General features: G+C 57.6%; 1 protein-coding gene across 1 annotated transcript; it reads left to right on the plus strand.

Moving 5' to 3' along the window:
* Positions 1 to 804: 804 nt before the first annotated feature.
* On the plus strand, positions 805 to 22,873 carry XKR5 (XK related 5). The gene is made up of 7 exons (XM_025445636.3): positions 805 to 884; positions 2,275 to 2,458; positions 10,834 to 11,018; positions 11,894 to 12,103; positions 13,953 to 14,122; positions 18,926 to 19,037; positions 21,235 to 22,873. The coding sequence occupies exons 1-7, from the start codon at positions 827 to 829 to the stop codon at positions 22,374 to 22,376; spliced, it is 2,061 nt and encodes a 686-aa protein (XP_025301421.1). The 5' UTR covers positions 805 to 826; the 3' UTR covers positions 22,377 to 22,873.
* The last annotated feature ends 818 nt before the right edge of the window (positions 22,874 to 23,691 follow it).

The raw sequence follows: 23,691 nt of genomic DNA on the forward strand, positions 1-23,691 counted from the left end.
GAGGAAGCTCGAGGAGGCGATGGGCGCAGGCCTCGACGCAGCTGGTCCGGGGCACCGACGGGAGGTCCCAGAGCTCGGCCCTGCGCACCCGGGGGCCGCCTGCCGGGTACTCCCCCCCCACCCCCCCCAGACCCCCGGGCTGCCCGGCCCCGCCCACGCTAGCCCCGCGGGGTAAACCAGGAGGGGGAGGGGAGGAGGGCGCGGTGGGGGGTGGAGGAGGCGAGAGGGGGGTCGGGAGGCGGGGAGGGGGGTGGGGGCGAGGGCGGTGGGGGCGGGGAGGAGGAAGGGGGAGTGGGGAGGGGGGTCGGGGCGGGGGGGGCGAGGGGGGAGGAGGGTCGGAAGGCGGAGACAGGGGGCGGGGGGCGGGGAGAAGGAAGGGGGAGGGGGACGGGGGAGCTGGGGGCAAGGGGTATGGGGAGGCGTGGGGGGGGCGGGGGACGGGGTATGGGGAGGCGGGGAGGGGGAGAAGGCAGGGGGAGGGGAAGGGGGAGGGGGCCGGGGAGGGGGGTCGGGGAGACGGGGGTGGGGGGCGAGGGAGGAGGAGGAGGAGAGAGGGGGAGGGGAAGGGAGACGGGGCCGGGGAGTGGGAGGGGGACGGGGAGGCTGGGGGCAAGGGGTATGGGGAGGCGTCGGGGGGCGGGGGGACGGGGGTATGGGGAGGCGGGGAGGGGGAGAAGGCAGGGGGAGGGGAAGGGGGAGGGGCCGGAGAGGGGGGTCGGGGAGGCGGGGAGAGGGAGGAGGGAGGGGGGAGGGCGGGGGGAGGGGAAGGGGATTGGGAGGCGGGGGCGGGGCGGGAGGCGGGGCGAGGCCGGCGGCGGCGCGGAGGATGCCGGCGGGGGCCCTGGGGCTGTCGGCCCTGCTGCAGGCGGCGGAGCAGAGCGCGCGTGAGTGCCCGGCGCCTTGGCCGCGCCCGCCCCCCGCGCCCGCCCCCCACCCCTCCCCCCACCTCTCCCCCGCCCCCCGCCCGCCGCGTCCCCCGCGGCCTCCCAGGACCCGGGCACCTGCCCTCCCGCCCGCGCCCCCCCAAGGCCGGGCCGTGCCTGCGCCCCGCGCCGGAGTCCCCGTGGGCCCGGGTCGGTGGGGGTTCGCGGCCCGGGTCGCCCGCCGGGGCCCCGCCGTCCGGCCGCACGTTGGCAACACGCTTTAGCGCCCTTTCTGGTTTGAACTCGGTAACCCTTTCGGTGCCGCGGAGGAGGCCCCGCTCGCCCCGCCCGCCCGCCGGGCTCCCTGCTGCAGGGTCGGCCTCCGCGGGTCCCGGGCGGGCAGGGGTTTGCTGAGCCTCACCCCCTCCCCCCGCGCCCCTGCAGCCCGTGTTGGGACCCGGGCCCTGCCCTCAACGTTCCCCCCGGAGTGACCTGGTGCCTGGGCGCTGGGGTCTCCAGTTGGCACCGCTGTCCCCGTGGGTGCCCGGGGCGCCCCGCAGGGGGTTCAGAGGCCCGGACCACACAGGACCCTCCCCGTAGCACCCGCCCAGAGGCCCAGAGGCCGCGCAGACCTTGTCCTCTCCATCCCCCCCGCGTCTAGCACCGACTAGGGCCTCCTCCTCGCTGCTTGGCCTAGGCGGGCGGTGACCCCACAGGCTTCTTGTGCCCAAGACCCTGCTTTACCTCGGGGAGGGGGTGTTGAGGGGAGGGGAGCAGGAAGGCCGGCTGGCCAGCACTCCCAGCACAGAGCCTGGCCATTCCCGGCCCTCCGTCCAGACCTGCAGGGTTCCTACTGGGCAGTGCTGTGTTTCCACTACTTTCCCAGCTTTATATGCCCATAAATCCATTTTAAACTTTAATATTGGAAACCCCAAGCGATGATCCTATGAAAGGAGTACAGTGATTCGTGCATCTAGCAGTGCTGCGCACCCACAAGCCCCCCCCCCACTGTCACGGATTGGGAGTGCAGATCCTAACCTACATTTGTCTCTGTCCACTATGTTACCCTGCCCTAGCAGCCTCACAAGTTAAAAAAATAAATCCCCAGAGAGGAGGATTAGCGTTTTTAAATGCACGTACCAGGTGCCAGGTACTTTTTGTGCGTGCTATCCTACGCAATCCAACAGCCCCTGTCTGCGACCGTGGTGTCTGGTGTTTTGGGACCCCCGGAAAGCCCTGGCGCCTTCATTCCACCTCACACCCGTCTAGAACGCCAGCTGGCACTGCCTGCTTCTGGGCTGGGTCAGTGGGAGCCCAGCTGGTGCTGGGGGGGCAGCGTTGGCAGGTCCCTCACTGACTGTCCCCTCCCGCCTCCCGCTCACCCGCTTGTCTTTCCCGTCTCGGCCCGCAGGCCTCTGCTGCGTGGTTCACTACTTCACCACGGGACAGCTCCTCTGGGGCTGGCTGGCCCTTGCTCTGCTGCTGCCGGGCTGCCTGGTCCAGGTTCTGAGCTACCTGTGGTTCCGGGCAGATGGACAGCAAGGTCATGGCTTGTTGGTCGTGCTCCACCTCCTTCAGCTTGGCGTGTGGAAGCGGTAAGAGCGCGCAGCCTCCTCTCACCTGCGGGGCGTGATTTCCTAAGTGCAGTAGGAGCACATGCATCCTGCCCCGAGGGTCATCAATGTTCAGGGTGGGAAGAAAGCCCAAAGCCCCCACGTTGAACCCCCGCTCGCATACAGGCATCCCCTCTTCCTTGAGCATTTCTGTCATCAGGAAGCGCCTCCCAGAAGCAGCTGTGACCCTTCAAAACTTTTTTTTGTCTTTGGCCAAATTCTGTCTTCCTCTTGTTTCATTTTATTGGTCAAGGCTCTGGAGCCATAGAAAGTGCCTCGCTTAGGGCAGTTGTATTTAAAGTCCTGCTACCGGTTGAAGAAGGTGACATGGATTTAGCACAGACTAGGCCATGGAGCTGGCCTGGTGACATTTGCATCAAGGCCTTGTTTCAGGATGAAGCCATCTAGGAGCCAGGCCCATTTTTTTTTTTTTTTTTTTCATAAACAGAGCAGCCTCAATGGGCCTAGTGCCCAGTCGCCTTACCTGTGGCTCACCTCTGTAGGTACGATCCTGTTTTCACTGGGAGAACCTGGATCCCTGGTACCTGGAGTGTCTGGAGAGGTCTGTCAGTGAGCTTATTAAATGGCAAATTTCAGCTCTTAGCCACCTCATAATCCCATAGTTGTCAGGAATAAAAAAGGGGAGAAGAGTTTGGGGATTATTGAGGCCATGCCGCTCACGTGTTTGTGAAGTCATAGATGCCCAGGATGGGAAGGGTGTTCAGGAAGTCGGCGCACATTAGCTCTCAGGCTGTGTTATCAGCTGTCTTGGTGGTTTATGCCTTCAGCCTGTCCCAAGGCTTTCTCTGGAGGAACTGAAATAAGTTTTCTGGTTTCTTAGCTGAATCTGAAGAAGGAATGACTCCTTTCCATACAGCGTAGAATCTCAAATAGGAGGTAGAGGACGCTTCTAATAAAGACATCGGGCAACCACCCCAGATTTGACTGGGCCCCTCAGAGCTGGAGCCCTCCATCTCTTGAAGGCACCAAAAGCACATCTGTAACCACAACAGTTTTGCCCAAAGCTGGGCCTTTGTGTCCAAGCAGTGTGGCTCCTCTGAAAAGATGGAACTCTTACTTGTGGGAGGAGAGCAAGGATGGTTTTTGCCTCAGACTCATCAAAGATTTGAGGCCCTACTGGGCACCTTCTACCACAGGAGAGATTGTCAGCCCCTTCCCTCAGCCCGGCCTAGTAGGAAACCCACTAAGGGCTGGGGTGCCCTTGAGGACAAATAACCAAACATTTGATAACTCAAAAGGAAAGTTGAGTGGATGCTAGTCACTTGAGAGAAGCTTCCAGACTGCCCGAGAAGTCTGCCTTCTGGGACTATATAAGGGCCCTTCTGATCCAGTGCCTTCCGCTGGGATGGGGCTGTCTCAGGCCCACAATTCACTCTGTGGTGTCCACCTGTGACTCCACAGTCTTTTCTTCTCCATGCTCCCTCAAATTTAGTAAGTGGTGCTGTGTGTTGCTGATATGTATTAACACTAAAGTTGGATAAAGGAAGAGAGTCATGAAAATTAGGCCTCGGGAAAAACAACTAGTCATCTGTATCTCTTATTTTAGAAAATTAGGGGAATTTAAAAAAACCACATAATTTGAAAGGGAAAAAAAGATGAGAAAAGTCAGAAACAGTAATGATATGTCAAAAAACAGGATAAAGTGAAAATACACAGTTGTTCACAGCCACAAATTTGGTTCTAAGTTTTTTTTTAATTCAGTGAGTTAACATACAGTGTATTATTAGTTTCAGAGGTAGAGTTTAAAGACTCATCATCAGTTGAATGTAATGCCCAATGCTCATTCTATCACGTGCCCTCCTTAATGCCCAGCACGCAATCACCCCATCCCCAAAGCACAGCAAAGGAAAGAGTCGACAAAACCAAAAGACAACGGACAGAATGGGAGAAGATATTTGCAAATGATAGATGAGATAAAGGTCTAGTATCCAAGATCTATAAGGAACTTCTCGAACTCAACACCCAAAACACAAAGAATCCAGTCAAGAAATGGGCAGAAGACATGAACAGACATTGCTCCGGAGAAGACATACACATGGCCAACAGACGCATGAAGAAATGCTCCTCATGACTCAGCACCAGGGAAGCGCAAATCAAAACTGCAATGAGATACCAGCTCACACCAGTCAGAATGGCTAAAATGAATAAGTCAGAAAATGACCGATGTTGGCGAGGGTGTGGAGAAAGGGGAACCTTCTTGCACTGTTGGTGGGAATGCAAACTGATGGAGCCACTCTGGAAAACAGTGTGGAGGTTCCTCAAAAGGTTGAAAATAGAGCTACCCTCCGACCCAGCAATTGCACTACTGGGTATTTACCCAAAGGATACAGTGATTCAAAGGGGCACCTGCACCCCAGTGTGCATAGCAGCAGTGTCCACCACAATAGCCAAACTGTGGAAAGATCCAAGATGTCCACTGATGGATGAATAGATAAAGAAGATGTGATATATATACAATGAAATATTACTCAGGCATCGGGGCCCTTGGGTGGCTCAGTGGTTGAGCATCTGCCTTTGGCTCAGGTCATGATCCCGGGGTCCTGGGATTGAGTCTGCATCTGCCTATGTCTTTGCCTCTGTGTGTGTGTGTCTCATGAATAAATAAATAAAATCTTACAAAGAAAGAAAGAAAAGAAAAGAAAAGGGAAAAAGAAAAAAGATTACTCAATCTTCAAAAAAAGAGAAATCTTAACATTTGCAAGGACATGGATGGAACTAGAGGGCATTTTGCTAAGCAAAATAAGTCAATCAGAGAAAGACAATTATCGTATGATCTAACTCCTATGTGGAATTTAAGAAAGAAAACCAAAGAGCATAGGCGAAGGGAGAGAAAAATAAAATATGGCTCCAAGTTTTATAAACAGCCCAGCAGGCACAAGAAGCTACATGGCTTGCAGTGTTTCTGAAATTTTAAAAGTGAACCAAACACACAAACAGAAATCCACTGCCTTAGAAGAAAGCTTTGAAATCTGAAATAGAAAACAGCTGATCTATTCCTCATCCAGGATCTGGCCGTTTGTGTTCCCACCAAGAAAACTGGGTGACATGCTGTCTTTAAGCAAATCCACCCTGAATTTTGCAAGACTTTTCTTCAGGGCCTGCAAAGAGGTTTCAGGAAAGTGCAGTTTTGCAAAAGCACCTGTAGGAGGAGCCAAAACAATTGCTTTTTGCACAATCCTGACTAACATTTAAGAATGGATCACTTTAAATGACTTTAATGCAGAAGCAGCTACTAATAATAGAAAAACCAACAAAACATGAACCTCTTGAGGCACAGTGGCTTATGAAAAATATAAGCACTGAAAACATGTATTTTTATTCCAAATAATATGTAGATAATAATATATATTTTGCTATATTATTATATTTATTCCAATAATAATATTTATTCCAAATAATATATATATTAAGTGTGACTCTATTCAACTGACCGTGCCATTAGTGACTACTTGTTTAAACAAAGTCAGCTACTTTTCTCCATGTGGTGTTTATATTTCCACTATAATGCTACATGGTCCCAGCATCTTTTAAAAACAATATTTAAGCCTATAAATTCATTTGGAACCTCAGCATGAAGTGATCAAGGAATACCCAATTCATCCCAACCTTAGGACCTGCCTTGGTTTAGAAATTTTTCTTTAGCGGAAGCTGAAAGTTCTTAAAAAGAAAGATGAGGTGAACGTTAAGGATCTGTAAGGAAGGCAAGCTGGCATAGATGAGGAAAAATTTAATATTTAAGAGTACGTAAAATACTTTTACCGTGCTCAACGTCACTCGTTCTCAGGGAAATACAAATCAAAACCACAGTGAGCTATCACCTAAAATCAACAAGGCAAGACACAGCAGGTGTCGGTGAGGATGTGGGGTGGGAACGCAGACCGGGGCAGCCACCGGGGGAGGAAGTAGGGCCGCTCCTCAAAACATGAAACAGAATTACCACGTGATGCAGCCATTCCACTTCTGGGTGGAATTCCCTAAGGACTTGAAAGCAAGGTCTGGAAGAGGTATCTGTATACCCATACCCACGGCAGCATGACTCACAGTAGTTAGAACGTGAAGCAAAGCGAGCGAAGCAAATCAGCAGACGAATGGATGAGCAAGATGTGGTCTGTGCACACAGGGGAGTATTACTTAGTCTTTAAAAAGAAGGAAATTCTACAAACGTGCTACAACATGGGTGAATCTTGAGGACTTTATGCCAAGCAAAATCAGCCAGTCCCCGAAGGGCAACTATCGTATCATCCACTTACATGAGGTCCTCGGGGTACTCAGTGTCACTAAGACAGAAACTAGAACGGTGTTTGCGGGGAGGGGGGGTATTTCGATCTCATCGTGATGTTAAATACGAGTGTGTGAGTCAGGGCAGGAGGACACTAGGTCCTGGAGTGTGGATGGGGAGAAGGGGGTGGAGAGTTGATGTTTGATGGGTGCAGAGGGTCAGGGTTATGAGAGGAGAAGAGTTCTGGAGATGGTTGGTGGGCCTGGGTTGCACACCGCGGTGAATGACTACAAATTATTAAGGACCTATTCAATTGTAGTGTCGATTTAAATTACGTTAATTTAATAAATCATAAATACCCCTGAACCGTACACTTAAAATGATGAAGATGGCAAATGTTATGGGCATTTTACCATAACAACAACAACAACAAAAAAAAAATTTAAAGAAGGAACAGCCATAGCCAAGACCTCGAGCTGTTCACTATCTCAGGTTTAGCATCGCGGAAAAGCGTGAGGATGGAGGGGAGTATATGCGTGTTCTTCAAGCTGTGGCCTGGGGTAGACTGTTCTGGATGAAGCGGGTACGTGTGGCTTTTTGCTTAAGCCATCGGTGAGGACGAATCAGAGCTTGCTGAGGAGCTTCCGTCCAGACTTAGGTTAATTACTGTGTTTCCAAAGGTCCGTTTAGAGCGTGTGTTCCTAATGCAACTGGAAGTCTTACACCCTCATCCCCTGGTGCGATGTGCTCAGCATGCCCCCCCTTTTTTATTTATGAGAGACACAGAGAGAGAGAGAGGCAGAGACACAGGCAGAGGACAAGCAGGCTCCATGCAGGGACCCCAACGTGGGACGCGAACCCGGGACTCCAGGGCCACGCCCTGGGCCGAAGGCGGCGCTAAACTGTTGAGCCACCTGGGCTGCCCTCGGTATGCCCCTGTTCACGCGTGGAGATGTGTGTGGCAGAAGGGCCTGGAAACACGTGATGGAGATGTGGTCCTGAGTGAGGCCTAAGTGGGGAGGGACACAGCTGAAAGGGAACTCCGCAGAGCAGAGAAGAGGTGTTCGCAGTGCTGAGGGCACAGCCTGGGGTGGTCGGGGACCAGCCACCCATCATTCTGGACCCGTGTCGGGCCACAGCAGACTTCCCGTGATCCTCCAAGTGCATCGGTGGAACCAGAAGTTCTGGGCCTGGGGCCCAGCCCCTGTACTTAGCACAGGCCTCCGGGTGACTAAAGCTCAAGTCTGGGAGGGAGCCCTAGCACGGGGGGGTGGGGAGGGCACGGCCCACCCAGCAAGCAGCCCCCCTCCCCCCCACTGGTGCGGAGGCAGCCAGGCTCACAGAGCCAGCGTGCTTGGTTCACTGGGACTTTGCTGCAGGGGGAGCGCAGGGTAAGAATTCTCTAGATGGGAGGAGGGCAGCTGGAGACAGATTCGGCTGGGTCCTGCAGGGGGGCCTACATGCTGCCGGGAGGAGTTTGGGCGTGGGAGACCCAATGGGAAGGTTCAAGCAAAGGATAACAGTCAAATGAGGCCCCTCGGGAGATGGCCGTGAGGACAGTAGAGGCAGTGGGCACAGTGCGGAGAGCGCAGGGGCCGGGCAGGCAGCCAGCAATGCAGGCCGGAGTCGGTGGGGACGCGGAATGAGACAGCACCCCCAGGAGCCAGGGACCAGCCCTCCCCCTTCCCACACCCCCCCCCCGGGCCCCCCTATGAGCCTGACCCAGTGATGTCAGCCTGACTTCCTCTTGCTGCCGTGGGGTCCAGATGGCCCAGTCACAAAACCAGGTGGACTGCATCCCCCCACCCCACCCCACCCCATCCCCGGCTCTTTGTTTCCTAGAAACGAGGCCCAAGCCCCCGTTCCTGAGGCTCATTCCTGAGGCTCCTGCCCCGACCTCACTGTCCCCAGCGGGGACCCACAGTTCAGCCCCGCCCGCCCCACACGTGCTCCCCGACACCTTGCTCCCGTCCGCCCATCCTCTCCTTTGCCGGGAGCCCTTGCTGACCACCTCCTCGGGCCCCAGACTCGATCCCCCGGGATCTGCGGCTCCGTTAGATCCGATTTTCTTCCTGCTTAAACTTCAAGGGCGTACGGTTTCTTCCCCCCGCGGGCGTGGGGCTCCCAGGCCAGGCTCCCCTTTCCTCTGGGCCTACCTCTGTGGTCTCCAGCAGGTGGCAAAGCCCCCTGAGTGGGCCAAGGCCTCAGCAACCTTGGGAGAACACATGGCTCGGGCCTGGAGGGAAAGCTGCGGCCCCTGATGCTTAGTCGGGACCTTCTTTGTTGTCCTCATTGTTGGGGTTTTCTCTTGACATGATGTTCGTGTCAGAGATCACGGCTTCAAAGACTCAGCAAGAAAACTGCTCCCTCTGGGATTCCAGGTCATGAAAAAGGAACACTCCTCCTGGGGCATCTTTCCCGAGCCCTGGGAACCAGGGTTAAACCCCTTTCAAAGGGGACCCCCGTCCGCGCTGGCCCCTGACCCGTTGGCCCGGGATCAGAGTGGGGCCTGTCGCGGGCAGAGCCAGGGTCCAAGGGGGACCCTTGGGGGGAGCTTTCCAGGTGACCTTAAGGTGCAGCTTGCTCTGACTCAGGAGCAGGTGACTACAGTGACCTCCCTCCGGTTCTTCTTCCCTGGGAGAAGCAGGGCCAGGTGTGGTCAGCAGCCCTGGCCCTGCCCCGAGCGCGCTGCCGGCCGGGGGCGCACCGGGGAGGAGCCTGCGCCACAGCCCCAGGTCCACGGCGCCGAGTGGGCCTGGCGGTGGTTTCATCTTGGCGGACGCTACACGGCTCCTGGGGCGGCAGGGGGTGGGGACCCACGCCCCTTCCAGCAGCCTCGGGAGCCCGGCCACAGGTCCCTGGGTGGGTGCATGGGAAGCAGAGTGAAACGGGAACCTTCCCAAGCTTCCCTGGTGTTGAGTCCTTCCCTCGGCCCTAGGGAGGTGGCCCGGCCTGGGGGGGCTGCTGCGTCCCCGTGGCGCGTGACCGCCGAGCTGCACCGCTGCGGACTGGCCTCTGGGCCGCCTGCCTCCGGAGACGAGGCCCTGCACGCCCCAGCCTCCTGTTGGCGTCGTGCACGTCACCCGGTTCCCGTGGCCCTTGATGAGGGCCCCACACCCGCTCCCTGCGTCCTGCGTCTGTCCCCCCAGCATCTCCTGCCTCTCCCTCTCCTGCGGGCCCCTGAGTGGGGACGGTCCCCGGGCTCTGTGCATGCGCCCCCACTGTCCCGCCGCGGTGTCCCCGGGCCACCCGGGCCTACGCACAGCCACAGCCACTGCCTGCCCGTCCCCGAGTCTCACACGTCACCGTCACCCGGGCCCCTCTCTGCCTTGCTTCCGAGGACGCGTGTCCTCCCCGCCGGACCGGCTCCCACACACGAGTGTGCCGCAGAGGCTGGAAGCCCAGGTCTGCTTGTCGGCCGCCCGGTCCCCGTCTGCCTTCACCTGCCCCTTCCTGCCGTCCCCGCCGCTCCCTCGTCGCCCGAGCTGCATCACTTCTTCCTTCCTCCAGCACACGCACGTGGTGACACACGCGTAGGGATGTGGCGTGTGCACACGCACACACGGCGGACGGTACAACAGGCAGGGGGCTCGCGCCCCGGAGGACGGAAGCGCCCGGGACCTGGGCTGCAGACGGTGACCCTGCCGGTGCTCCCGCGGCCTTCCCCGGGCGTGTGAGCGGGGGCTCGGAGCGCCAAGGGCGGCGGCCGCTCTTCCCCCTCAGACGGGCGCTGCTCCCATCAGGGGACACCTGCTGCCCTCACCCAGCCCCGCTGACCCCCCAGAGCCCCGCCTCCTGAGGCCGTCCCCACGTCCCCGGAGCAGAGCTTCCCAGAGGAGTTTAGGAGGGGGCAGCCCCGGCAGGCCTGTCGGGCCGCTCCGTCCCCTGCCCTCCCCCCGACGTGGGGCACAGTGGGCCTCCGGCCAGCCCCCCGCAGCAGGATGGCCCTGGCACAGCTGGGCTAGGCCTGATGACTTGAGGGTGCAGCCCGAGGTGGGGGCCCTGCTGTGGAGACAGGGCAGCTCCTGCGGTGCGACGCCCGACGTCTCGCAGCCAGGAGGCAGGCAGGGGTGTGGGGCCTCCCGTTTAGGCTGCACCCGGCCCCGTTCTTCCTCAGGCATTGGGACGCTGCGTCCTCCGCTCTGTCGAAGGAGGGGGAAGCCTCCCGCCGCGACCAGCTGCTGCTGCAGGAGGCCGACCTGTCTGCCCTCCGCCTTCTGGAAGCCCTGATGCAGACCGGGCCCCACCTGCTGCTTCAGACGCATGTTTTCCTCGCCTCAGACTTCACAGAGCTGGTGCCAGGTGAGAAGAGTTCACCCCCCGCTCCCCCCCACCCCGAGGCCAGACCCTCTGACCTCTGGAGGGGACTAGAAGTGGGCGCCTGACTAGTGAGGCCTGGGCTTCCAAGACGGCCCCTGCTTGGGACAAAGAGGGCAGCCCGCGCTCAGCAGCACGAGACGGTGGTTGGGATCAGCCCTTGCGTGGGGCCCGTCCACACAGCAGAAAGTGTAGGTGGCCGCGTTGCCTTGAAAACAGCCTGGGGAGGGGCCCACGCTGCTCCTTACCGGGCCAGTACGTCCCTTTCTCCCCTGCCGTCTGGGCGCAGCCAGGCGCTGGGCCCCGAGAGCCTCGTGGACATAGAGCGGCTCTGGCCCGCAGACGTGGGTCCAGCCTGCATGTGCGACGGCGAAGGCTCGCTCTGCCTCTCTCTCTCTGTTTTCTTTTCTCTTGGGCACTTCCCGATTCTCCCCCATCCTCCTCCTCCTCTTCCTCCTCCTCCTCCTCCTCCTCCTCTGTGCCGAGCGTCCGCTCTTGCGTGCGCTTACACGACATACGTAAAAGTCACGACTGCGCGGTCCTCCTGTCGTCCTTACTGTGGGGCCTGGCACCATTTATGTCCTGGTTTTATTTCTGGGACTAAAGCTCCTGTGTAGGCACCTGGGGGAGGGAATACGGTGTTCAGGGCCGTCCGGCTGCTTGGGCCGAGACATCGGGGGCCAGGAAGGAAGCGCTCCCCTCGCTTGCTGGGGCGCAGCGCCCACCGCGTTGCAGAGGAGGGACCTCCCCCGTGTCCCCGCGTCTGTGCACAGAGTTGTCCTGCTACCCGGCCACCCGGGTGCTTGGTGAGGGACGCCCCCTGCGATCCCGGCGAGCTTAGCCGTCCGCTTCCCTTGCAGGGGTGAGCGCCCTGTGCTCCTGGGCCGCGCTGTCCTGGGCTCTGGTGTGCTACGCTCGCCTCGCGGGCCTCCTGAAGCCGGGCCGCCTGCCCGCCCCGTGGGCCGCCCTCTTCTGCCAGCAGCTCTGGAGGATGGGCATGCTGGGGGCCCGTGTCCTCAGCCTGGCCCTCTTCTCCAGGGCTTACCACGCCTGGGTCCTGGTGGTTGGAGGTAAGCGGCGCTTCCGGTCGAGCTGTCACTTGCGGAGTCACAAACCGCCTCCCAGAACTTCATGCCTTAAAGGCACCGTTTGCAACCAGGAACCTCAGGTCTGGGGGGCTCACCGGGCACCTGGGGGCATCGCGGGTGGGTGCAGTAGGATGCTGGCTGTCTGGACTCCTGGGAGGCTGCCCAGGGCTGCCGTGCACACGGTGTCTCGGCTCCCGGGCCCGGTGTCCCGGGGCGCCTCCTGGGCCCCTTCTCTGCAGCAGAGTCCGCGGGGCTGCGACGTGGCTGCTGGGAATTCGAGGGGGACGCGACGGGAGGCTCCCAGTCCCTTCACACTGGCCCGGCTGTGGGTCAGCACGGCTGCCGCCACCCTCTGCCTGTCAGAGCTGTCGGGCCCAGTCCAGACTCAGGAGCGTGGGGTCGACTGCAGCCCCACGGGTGTCCAGGGAGGCGACTGTGAGTACCTGTCTTTGGGGATCTGCTCCCATAGCTTTTTACTTTTTTTTAAGATTTTATTTATTTATTCATGAGAGACACAGAGAGAGGCAGAGACCCAAGCAGAGGGAGAAGCAGGCTCCCTGCAGGGAGCCCGATGCAGGACTCGATCCCGGGTCTCCAGGATCACACCCTGGGCTGAAGGCGGTGCTAAACCGCTGAGCCACCTGGGCTGCCCACTTTTTATTCTTTTTAAAGATTTTATTTATTTACTCATGAGAGACACAGAGAGAAGCAGAGACACAGGCAGAGGGAGAAGCAGGCTCCCTGCAGGGAGCCCGACGCGGGACTCGATCCCAAGACCCCAGGGTCCCGCCCTGAGCCGAGGGCAGACGCTCCACCGCTGAGCCCCCAGGCGCCCCTGCTCCCATACCTAGATAGCCCAGCCCTCGGCGCCCTGCCCGCCCCGGGGCCCCCCTGCAGCTGCCGTGGGGCCTGCTCGGAGACCCTGCTCTGGATCACGGGCTGGAATCTTTCCTGTAGAGAAACAGGCACAGGGTCCTGCCTGTCCTGACCCCATCCAACGGCAGATGGCACGCACTGTAGCTTCTGAGATCCCTCCAGGAGTCCTTCTGAATGCCAGATTTGGGGCCTCCTCTCTGTTTCCAGGAGGGCATCTCCACCCAGCCAGCCCCCCGTCCCCAGCTCAGTCTAGACGCACGGGGTACAGACAGCAGCCCCGCAGGGGTCCGGGTGTCCCCTGCCACGGACAGCTGTCTCCTCTGGCCGTCAGGGAGTACGCTGTGCAGGAAGGAACGGTGTGCTCGTGCTGCGAGAGGACAGGAGGCGTTGAGAACTGTTCCGACGTGAGCCCCGAATGAGCATGAATACACCTGTCGGCAGAAAGGAGAAACTCCTGAAACTGTGCTCCCAAAGAAAGATTAGCTGTTTTACCCATTTTTAAAAAAATTCAGCTCAGACTTCAGGGAGATATTATTCATCTTAAAATACAGGAATGAACATGACAGCTGGCCCACGTGCAGCCTGTTCCTTGGGACGCAGAGGCCGTTGGCTCTCGAAGCGGTGACTAAACACCTGGGGAGCCTCGAGGTTCGGTCTCCTCCGGGAACTAGAAGTGCTGGGCGCCCGGGAGCGACGATGCAGAGGGGTCACTGAAGCTAGTCTCTGTTTTCTCGTCCCCAAATCGGTTCCCTGCCCTTTATGAGGCTCAAATGGGATAATCGGGGCAAAGATAAAAGGTATTGGTTTGCCGTGCTCCTGGAATCTCCTCTGGGCTTTGAGCGGCCTTCCTGGAGGCCGAGTCAGGTGTGGTCAGAGCAGAGAGGACCGTGTCCTTGCCTCGCCCCCTCCCCGCCTCCCCTCCCGCACCCTGACGCCCTCGGCCCGCCTCCTCCAGGTGCCCACTGGCTGGTGATGACCTTCTGGCTTGTGGCCCAGCAGAGTGACGTCGTCGACAGCACCTGCCACTGGAGGCTGTTCAATCTGCTCGTGGGGGCCGTGTACATCCTCTGCTACCTCAACTTCTGGGACAGCCCGTCCAGACACCGGATGGCCATGTTCTATACGGCAAGTGTTGGCGAAAGCGAGAAAGTGCTTTCTTGATGCCTGATTTTACTGGTTTTGTGCGTTCCGAGTGCATGTGTGTGTGAGTGTGTGTAGTCGTGCACGCATATCTCTGTGACCAGCAACAGCTTGGTCTTAGGAAAAATTCTAAAAGGAATTACTGTCTTGAACAGAGATGACAAGCTCTGAATCCATGAGTACGCCCTTTGGGGTAAATTGTGCTGTGCTGGCAAAGAGAAAGTAGTAGTAGTAGTTGTTGTTGTTCTAAAAGCCAAAAGACTGCAGAGTATTTGGAAATCCACGTTCTAAGGAGGATGGGGCTGGAAGCTTGGAGCAGCTCTGCTTTTAATGGTTAGTGGCTTTGCTTAAATAATGGAAACCGTGTCCCCAAGGTCAAAGCGGGAAGGTCTGGGCTGCTTCTTTCACTGATTCACTCAACAAAAGTATGAAGCATGTGAATTTCTGTAGGTTCTGTGCTAGGACTTATCCCTACCCTCCGGCGGCTTCTTGTTCTCGTCTTCAGGGCCTGGGAGTAATGATGGAATCAGTAGTAGATTCTAACGTTCTGGGCAGGATCATCATGCACCAGACGCCGTCCTAAGCTCATCAACTGTCTTATTTCTCACAATACTCAGTGAGATGAAACCCATTTTACAGATGCAGAAACTGAGGTGTAAAAAGCCAGGCATCCACGGAGAAAGGGGAACCCTCTTGAACTCTTGGTGCGGATGCAAGCTGGTGCAGCCACTCTGGAAGGCAGTGTGGAGGGTCCTCAAAAGGTTGAAAATAGAGCTACTCTATGACCCAGCCATTGCACTACAGGGTATTTATTACAAATGTAATGATCTGAAGGGGCACCTGCACCCCAATGTTCATAGCAGCAGTGTCCACAATAGCCAGACTGTGGAAAGAGCCCAGAAGTCCATCAAAAGATGAAAGGATAAAGAAGATGTGGTCTATATATACAACGGAATATGACTCCGCCATCCGAAAAATGAAATCTTGCTATTTGCAATGACGTGGATGGAACTTGAGGGTATTATGCTGAGCGAAAATAAGTCAGTCAGAGAAAGACGGTTATCATATGATCCCACTCATGTGTGGCATTTAAGAAACAACACAGAAGATCATAGGGGAAGAGAGGAAAAAAACGAAACAAGATGAAATCAGAGAGGAAGACAAACCAAGAGAGACTCTGTAGGGAACAAACAGAAGATTGTTGGAGGCGAGGGGCTTGGGGGGCTGGGGTCGCTGGGTGACGGGCACTGTAGGAGGGCATGTGACGGGATGAGCACCGGGTGTTATATAAACTGATGAACCAGTGACCTCTACCCAAAAGTAATACTAAAAAATTAAAAAAATAAATCTAGGACCTCTGATGTTTGGAGCACATCGGTTTATAACTGTTACATCTTCTTGGTGGATTGACTCTTCTATCAATAAAGTCTTCTTTGATTCTTGTCACCACAACCACCACCAAAGTCAGGCATCTAGTGAGACAGAGGCAGCTGGTCTGATGCTGCGAGTCCAGCCGTAACCAACAGGCCACGTGGCCGGGCAAGCGCAGCCAAGCATGTTCCAGCCGGGAGGGCCCCGGGGCCCCACTTCTCAGCCTGGCCGGGGGTCTGAGGCACTCAGGGAGCTTTGGACGTAGATCGCAGGTGCCTTGCCAGTGATTCTGGCCCAGCGGGTCTGAGTGGGGCCCTGGCATCAGTCCTTCAGAAGCAGTGCCAGGTGGTGCCCACGGGCAGCCTCACTGAGAAGGCCTCCCCTTACCTTCTCCCTTGCAGCGGGGGAGACCGGCCTCGGGATGAGTTGGGAACACCCTGGAAAGCCAGGTTTGACCTCTTGCCCTTGTTACCAGCTCCCTCGTGCATGTACAGCCTCCTGAAACGGATTCAGGGACTGGAGTGTGGGCAGATCGAGCCTCCGTGGCCCCAAAGACATAGACCCATGAATGCAGCCTCTGTGACCGGAGAAGTGATGGTCCCAAAACCCCAGGAACATAAGAGGGTGAGAGAGGAGCATCAGAGAAGGCTTTACAAAAGGGGACATTCGAGCTGGTCTTGGGAGATGAGCCTGGTTGGCCTGAAGGAAGGGTGGAGAAGGGGGTAGGGGCATGTCAGGCAAAGCTGCAGAAGCAAAATAAAGACTCAGGGAGCCCGAGGGGAAGTAGTGCACATGCATATCTTGATGATGGGGGGCAGTGTTCTTGCAAGTTAGAGCAAGGTGCTCCCCACGGCCACCCCCATCCCAAGCGGGGAGGGTGATCTGGAATGTTTGTGCTTCAGAGAGACAGCCCGCAGGTCCTTGAGGAGGCAGGGCTGGACGGCAGAGGAAGGATTTGTAAGCACAAGCTTTCTAACCTAAGGGGTCTAAGGGGGGTTCACGGCCTGTCTGTCTCTCACCGGATTTCGGCTGGAACAGAGTGAATCTTCCTGGCAGTGCTAGCTTTCTTAGGCAGAGGCTTAACTGGGGCCAGCTCATCACCCTAGGGATGCAGCCTTGAGTTGTTGGGAGCTGTGTGACTGTTCAAGTCTCTTAATGTGTGCGGGGTGGGGGAAGGGAGGCCGACAAAGGCATTCATGCTCCGTGACTGCAGTTTTTAGAGGCCAGGCTTGAGGCCGGGTCAGGAAGAGGGCTTAGCGATGCCTATCTGCGTCAGGCTTGGTCAGGGAGTCTTCATCGGTGGAACGTCCCTGTGTTGGTCAGGGTTCTCCAGGGAAACAGAACAAACAGGATTTATAGACAGAGGTAGGGGGAGATTTATTAGGGGAATTGGCTCATGCAATTTTGGAGGCTGAGACAGGCCATGGTACCTGCCTCCTGCAAGCCAGAGAACGAGGAAAACGTGGTGTGATTCAGTCCGAGTCCAAAAGACCAAGAAGCGGGAGCTCCGATGACCAAGGTCAGGGGAAGATGGATGTCTCAGCTCAGGAAGAGAGAGAACTTGTCATTCCTCCACTTTTTTTTCTATTCGGACCCTCAACAGATTGGACGGGGCCCCCCTGTACTGGTGAGGGGGTAAGGGTCATGTTCTTTACTCAGTCTGCAGATTCGAATGGAAACATCCACACAGACACACCCCAAAATAACGTTTTACCAGCATCCGGGCGTCCCTCAGCCCAGGCGGGTTGGCCCGTGACGTTAGCCCGCACAGTCATCGTGGGGGCAGCATGTTGGAAGAGGACGGACTCTGGAAAGGAAAATTGGGGACTCATTGTAAACAAGATGGCCCGCACCGTCAGGGAGCGGGGTCTTGAGCACCCCAAGGTGAGATGGGGCTACGTTCAGGTGTGTTAGGGATGACAAGGTCTGACCTGAGGGGAAGCAGGTCATCTGGCAGTGGCGTGGAGGAGGGATTGTGGGCAGGGAATGGAAGACAGAGGAAACCGTAGGACCCAGGCAGCAAGCGATAGGATCACGACTATGAAAATGGCAAGAGGTTGGAGACGAACTTAAGAATGTGACTCAGCGGGACCAGATAGCTGATGAGCTGCGCAGTTGATTTAAAGAGTAGAGAGGGATGGGGCCGATGGAGAGGGGCATTCAGTACTGAAATAATGCCTGCCGGTCCTTCGAGACGGTGCCGCCCACGCCCCAAAGGCCTGGGGAGAGTGGGCATTCTTAGGATGGTTAAGTCGCTTTCATAACGCTTTTAATTCTCTCCTGGTTTGACTGCAAGGTCATGACCTGAGCTGAAACCAAGAGACAGACACAACCCACCAAGCCACCCAGCTGCCCCTGGTTTCCAGTTTTTATACATATAAGAATATTTTTCAGAATAAGGAAATAAAATGGGCATAATTAGAAGATGGTATGTTTAGGGCAGCCCGGGGGGCTCAGCAGTTTAGCGCCACCTTCAGCCCAGGGCGTGATCCTGGAGACCCGGGATCGAGTCCCACATCGGGCTCCCTGCTTGGAGCCTGCTTTTTCCCTCTGCCTGTGTCTCTGCCTCTCTCTCTCTGTGTCTCTCATGAATAAATAAATAAAATCAAAAAAAAAAAAAAAGAAGAAGATGATATACACCATGTATGAGGCATTAAGAAAAACTGAATTGTCACGCCCTTGGGCCAATAGTCTTCGAAAGCCTTGCGTGGTTGTTTATGGGCACCATTTTAACTCCAGGAAAGTCAAATAAATAAAATATAAAAAAAAAAAAAAAAGAAAAGAAAAAGAAAAAAAACAGCCGAACTAGAAACCCAAATTAAGAAGCCAGCCTAGCCGAGGGGGGCCAAGAGCCTTCTGTAAAAGCTGCCACCGTACCGTGGTGGACGGCGGGCGAAGGCTCCGGGCTCGGCCAGCGGGAGAGCCTCCCCTTACTGAGGCCAAATTTACCTTTAAAGCGGCAAATAATCGAAAAAGCAATACCAACGTCGTTCGGGAAGTTTGTGACGCTAGTTTACTGGAGCGCAGTGGCAGGGTGAGCCCTGCAGATACGTGCGATGATCGCATTATAAAACTGGTACACGGGGACAGTGAAGGTGCGGACGTGACATGTGTGCGGTTGGAAGTGGCCGTCTCCTCCCTCCGCCCTGCCTGACGCGGGGAGGGGACCGCCGTGGCCTCGGGGGCTGCGCCCGTGCATCCCCCGTGCATCATGACTCTGCGGATGCTTTAGTGACCTGCTCTGAGAACTGGGGCCAGAGATGCTTCTTCAGACCTTGGCCCTGCTTCTGGGGGGCCCGGTGGGCCGTGGGCATCACCCCAGGGGACATCGCGGACAGAGCCTCCAAGGCTGAAGGACACTGTCTCCGAGGCCACGCGCACCCGACCAGGGTGCTGACTCTCCCTTTGGTCCCGTAGATTATGCTGCTGGAGAACATCGTCCTTCTGCTGTTGGCCACCGACTTTCTCCAGGGCGCCTCCCAGACCAGCCTGTGGACCATCGCTGGAGTCTCGTCTGGATTTCTGATTGGTAAGGCCCGGTGTCGCCTTCCTGCTCCCCCTCCTCCGGCCAACTCTACAGTGCACTAACTCTAAGAGCGGGAATGTGCTCAGGGGGGTCAGGGGGAGGGACGGGTCAGGTGCGGAGCACCGAAGGGAGCTGCAGGATGCCCACACCAGGGCCTCAGAGCTGAGCCCGGCCTTCCTGTGCCGTGCTGGACTGTGCTCGGACCCGCTGGACCCAGACTGTCCACTTCTATCCTAAAGGACTCGTGGGTGGGGCCTCCTGTCCCCGGGGTTCTGGCTGGGGTCAAGCATGCGACTTCCTGTCCCTTCCACCCCAGCATCCTAGCCCTGGGGGAGGGACAGAGCAGGGGTCCCCAGAAGTGACACCACGTGCTACCTACCAACAGGAGCCCTAGGACATGGCTGCTGCATTACGCCCAGGTCAGACCTGAGGAGGGTGGCACAGAGGAGGTTAGGTAGTGTCCCCTAATCAGACGTTCTGTGGGCGGTGGACGAGGGATTCACACGCTGCTCCCGTGCGGCATCCAGGACGGTGCCTGGCGGGCTTGGATACTTAGCTCAGTTTTATGAATGAAGGACTCCGGGTGCCGAGCCCCCTGGGCCCCCCCAGCTGACAGACGAGCGTAAGCTTGAAAGGGAGCCGCCCTCTGCACTTGGGGAACAAAAATTAAAGAGGGAGGAGAGATGTTTTCATTCTCAGTAACCCAAGGCAGAGGGAGCAGGGAGCCGGGGGCAAGGTCAGCTGGGGGCCCAGACGGCCTGAGATGGTGGGTGAGCTACTGTCAAGGTGCTCAAGCTCTAAAGCAGACAGCCCTGGCTCACATCCTGACCCCCCCTTGACCAACATTTATTGAGCACCTACTGCATGCCAGGCTGGGTTTGCAGCCCAGAGCCCTGTGAATGACACGGCCTCGCAGAAAGGCTACTCATTAAATGCATGTACTTGGACTTGCCTGAGGAGGGGGGTGAGTTGCCCAAATTTTTGACCTTGGGTGGCTCATTATAAAAGAAGGGGCCGTCTCCCCACCGGCACGGTGAGAATTCAGAATCATGTGTGGAAGCGGTTGGAGGGGTCACCGCGGAGCCAACACTCCTCCGCGGGAAGGCTGTCTCCATGCCCCGCTGGAGGCCTGCTTTGTCACCCCCCCCATGCCTCATCCCCCCAAAAGTCCTCGGGCAGGATCGGAGGGATCATTGTTCGGGGCCCCCCAGCTCCACACACAGCAGTCTGCCAGCCCCCCTGCGGCTCCTGCCCGCCTCTACTTCAGGTAATTCAGCAAGAAATGCTGTTTATAACGAGCGCCCTGAAACCAGGCACTTGATCTAGTACAACAGGAAACTGGAAATAACGTGGGAGGTTACTGGAATGCTCTGTTAAAGAAATTATTGCCGTAGTCAACACTTCTGATCAAAATAAATTAAACTGACAACAATGTGATTAAGATGTTTATGCACAAAGGAAGTGTTGTTGCTGCTCATGGAAATTCCTTGATATGGGGTTTTTGATGGATATGTTTGACCTTTCCTTGGGTCTTGTTTTTGAGGTTATTCCTTACCTCCCCCCCCCCCAGTTTTGGACTCCATCAGCTGGCGTGTGGATGGCTGCATTCTGAGTATTTGATCCAGTTATTTGAAAGCAAAATCAGCATTTCTACTGGACATCACACACACGCAAACACACGCATACACGCACACATGTGCACGTGTGCCCACAGGCACCCAGAAGGCTCAGCTACAGCTGCCCTAAGAAAGAAGTCATGGTATCAATAGGATTAAACTTTGTTATTACTTGGTTCAGTTTAGAAACATTTGCAGCTTGTAGAAGCTGGAGCCTCCTTAACTTCCCCCCAGATATCCATTTCTGATGCTCCAACAACAGTCCTGGGGTTTTTTTGTTTTGTTTTTCTGTTTTTAAAGATTTTATTTGCTTATTCATGAGAGAGGCAGAGACACAGGCAGAGGGAGAAGCAGGCCCCCTGCAGGGAAGCCCTTACGGGACTGGATCCCAGGACCCTGGGTCACACCTGAGCCAAAGGCAGATGCTCAGCCACTGAGCCACCCAGGTGCCCCCAACGGTGCTGTTGCGGATCCCATTTATATTCCTCTGTCCAGGATTCCAGACTCTGGAATTCTCCAGCCGCGGGGAGGATGCGGGGTGCAACACAGCGTCACCACGTGCGCTTCTCTGTCTCCTTCTCCAGGCAGCGTGTCGCTGGTAACTTCCTACGGGCTGCTCCGTCCTCCGTCTGCAGGCGGCCGGTGGGGCCGAGGCGTCGCCGCGGGGGATGGAGCGGACGCGGAGTCCTGTCCCCGGGGTCCGGCTCCAGCACGGGGAAGCCCGGGCGCAGGCCAGGAGGACGGCGGCGAGTTCACCGCGCTGGGGAGGGCCCCCCCAGCGCGGGGGAGTTCACCCCCAGAGGCCGGGCTGGAGAGCCTGACCGCTCGGGAGGACCCTTTCTTCAGTCACCATCACTGGCTGTTGCTGAAACTTGCCCTGAAAACGGGGAACATGTCTAAGATCAACGCAGCCTTTGGGGAAGACAGTCCTGGCCGCTTTGGTCCCCCTGCGCGGGGGGTGGGCCAGCACTCCGCGCAGCAGGGGACGCCCCTGTTTCCCCAGCAAGAGCTCCCCCCGTCACCCCCTGGCCCCCAGGCCTCGGAGAAAGGCTCTGGCATTCCAGGTGTCCTGAGCGCAGAAGCCGACCTGCTGGAAGCGTCCAGTTTCGCGTCTCTGGCCGGCGACAAGCACGACCAAGCGCCCGGCCAGAAGCGGCCACCTGCCCCGACGCAGGGCCGCCCGGGGGAGGGAGCCGGCGCGGCTTCTCCGCTGCAGGGCAGGGCTGCGGGGGCGCGGACAGGAGCGCAGGGCCTGGAGGGCTCCACGCGGGACTTCAGCGCCACGGCCGAGGGGGGCCCGTCCCCGCAGCAGGAAGGCGGCCAGGCCACTCCGCACACCTGTGCCCCGGGCAGGAGGCCACGGTCCCCACCTCGGCCGGCCCCTCGGCCGTTTCCTGCTGCCATGGCCGACATCAGCCCGATCCTCCGCCCGGGCCTCTCTAGAAGCTTCGTGGGCACAGCCCCGGGCAGCTCGGAGCGTGGGGAGCAGCGGGAGCCCACGACGGACCGGAACCTTCCAGAACTGCTGTCCCTGCCAAAGTGGAGCCTGTGGCCCGCAGACCAGCCTTGCCTCACGTCCACTCCCAAGTGTGAGCCTGCCCGCGGGGCTGCAGCCGGAGGCCCGGCTCACCACCTGGCCGGGTGTCTTCATCTGAGCCCGGCCCGGCGGGTGGGACAGCAGGCCGGCCACCCGCTGGGCCTTGAGACCCGAGAATCCCATTTCTGACACCCGAACCCCCAGCGCATCCCCTCTGGACCTCAGTTTGCACAACTGGAGCCCGAGGGACTGGACCAGGCCATTTGTGAGCTCCCCTGCAAACACACACACGTGTGCACAGGCACACGCGCCCGTCAGAGTCGGGGGAGGACACACAGCGGCGTCCCGTCAAAGTTGCCTGCTTTCTCTTAGGAACCGTATGATCCCATTGTGTTTTGTTTCACTTTACTTTTGCTGCTGTGGCTTCTAGGAAACTCAAAGGCAAAGCCGGAGCAGAACTCTGGTTCTGTTTCCATCCGGCTTCTTACTCCAGCTCCCTTCTCCCGACACTGAGTGGTCATTAACCTCTTGAAAACGTCTTCTTCCTGCATTCTTCCATGAAACCTCGTAGGAGGATGATGCAGAGGAGAAAGCGGTGCTTACAATCATCGGCCTACGTGAAAATGCAAATATCCTGAGACTCCTCTAGCAGGAAAAAAAAAATTAAAATTTTTTTTTTTTTTTTTTTTTTTTTTTTGCTGAATACGCAGGCCTCCTTCCCCCAGGCCAGCCGGCCGGCAGCTAAGTCAGGGGGCTCCTCTCCTCCCCTGACCCCCACACGGTCCCCCCACTCTGGTCCATGTGCGAGGCTCCCTGTGAGCTCAGCTCTCCCCTGAAATGGGTTCCTGAGGACGGGCGTTTCCGTCCTCTCCGTGGGCCTCCTTCTGAGCTGGTTCGAAAAGCACAGTCCCGACCCGCAGATGCAGGAGGCCGTGCAGACACGGACGGCGGGGCGCTGCCGGCGGGTGGTCCTTTCTGCCTTGACCGAACACCTCTGGGTCCAGGGACACTATTCAGTCCCCAAGAGGCCACGTAGGGGGACTTCACAGTGAGCGGCCAGGCTGTCGTCGTCCCTGCTGCTGGCCACAGACGCCAATGGGGGATGGCAGATGGTGGCTCAGGACTTCGGGGACAGCAGGTAGCCCTAGGAGCCCCAGGCCACTGCCCAGGAAGGGGTGTCAGAGAGAAACCAGAGCTGGACAGCCTCAAAACTAGAAGCTACCAAGGACTATTGCAGTAAGGGGTTAAGAGGAAAGCCCACATGGGCCTCTGTCCCGGGTACAGCATGGACGGTCGGGGCCTGACGGCCAAGGAGCAGGGAGGGGACCTGGGGGTGGAAGTCTCCTGAGGGGTAAGGGCCAGGCTCTGACTAAAGCAGCCAGAGAGGATTCGGGTGACGGCAGGCCAGGGGCCCCACATCACCTGGGGACGGCCCGGGGAGCTGGACCAGGTGCGCATGGTGGTCGGACCTCCAGTGCGAGGCTTCTGCTCACGTCGACTTAGG

The sequence above is a fragment of the Canis lupus genome, chromosome 16 (genome assembly GCF_003254725.2).
Source record: "Canis lupus dingo isolate Sandy chromosome 16, ASM325472v2, whole genome shotgun sequence".
NCBI classification, from domain to species: domain Eukaryota; kingdom Metazoa; phylum Chordata; class Mammalia; order Carnivora; family Canidae; genus Canis; species Canis lupus.

Bases quoted from the DNA above. Each gene is read 5' to 3' on its own strand.
- XKR5 (XM_025445636.3), top strand. From the start codon at position 827: ATGCCGGCGGGGGCCCTGGGGCTGTCGGCCCTGCTGCAGGCGGCGGAG. The intron at 885-2,274 runs GTGAGTGCCCGG...CTCGGCCCGCAG, and splicing joins GGCGGCGGAGCAGAGCGCGC to GCCTCTGCTGCGTGGTTCAC. The intron at 12,104-13,952 runs GTAAGCGGCGCT...CGCCTCCTCCAG, and splicing joins CTGGGTCCTGGTGGTTGGAG to GTGCCCACTGGCTGGTGATG.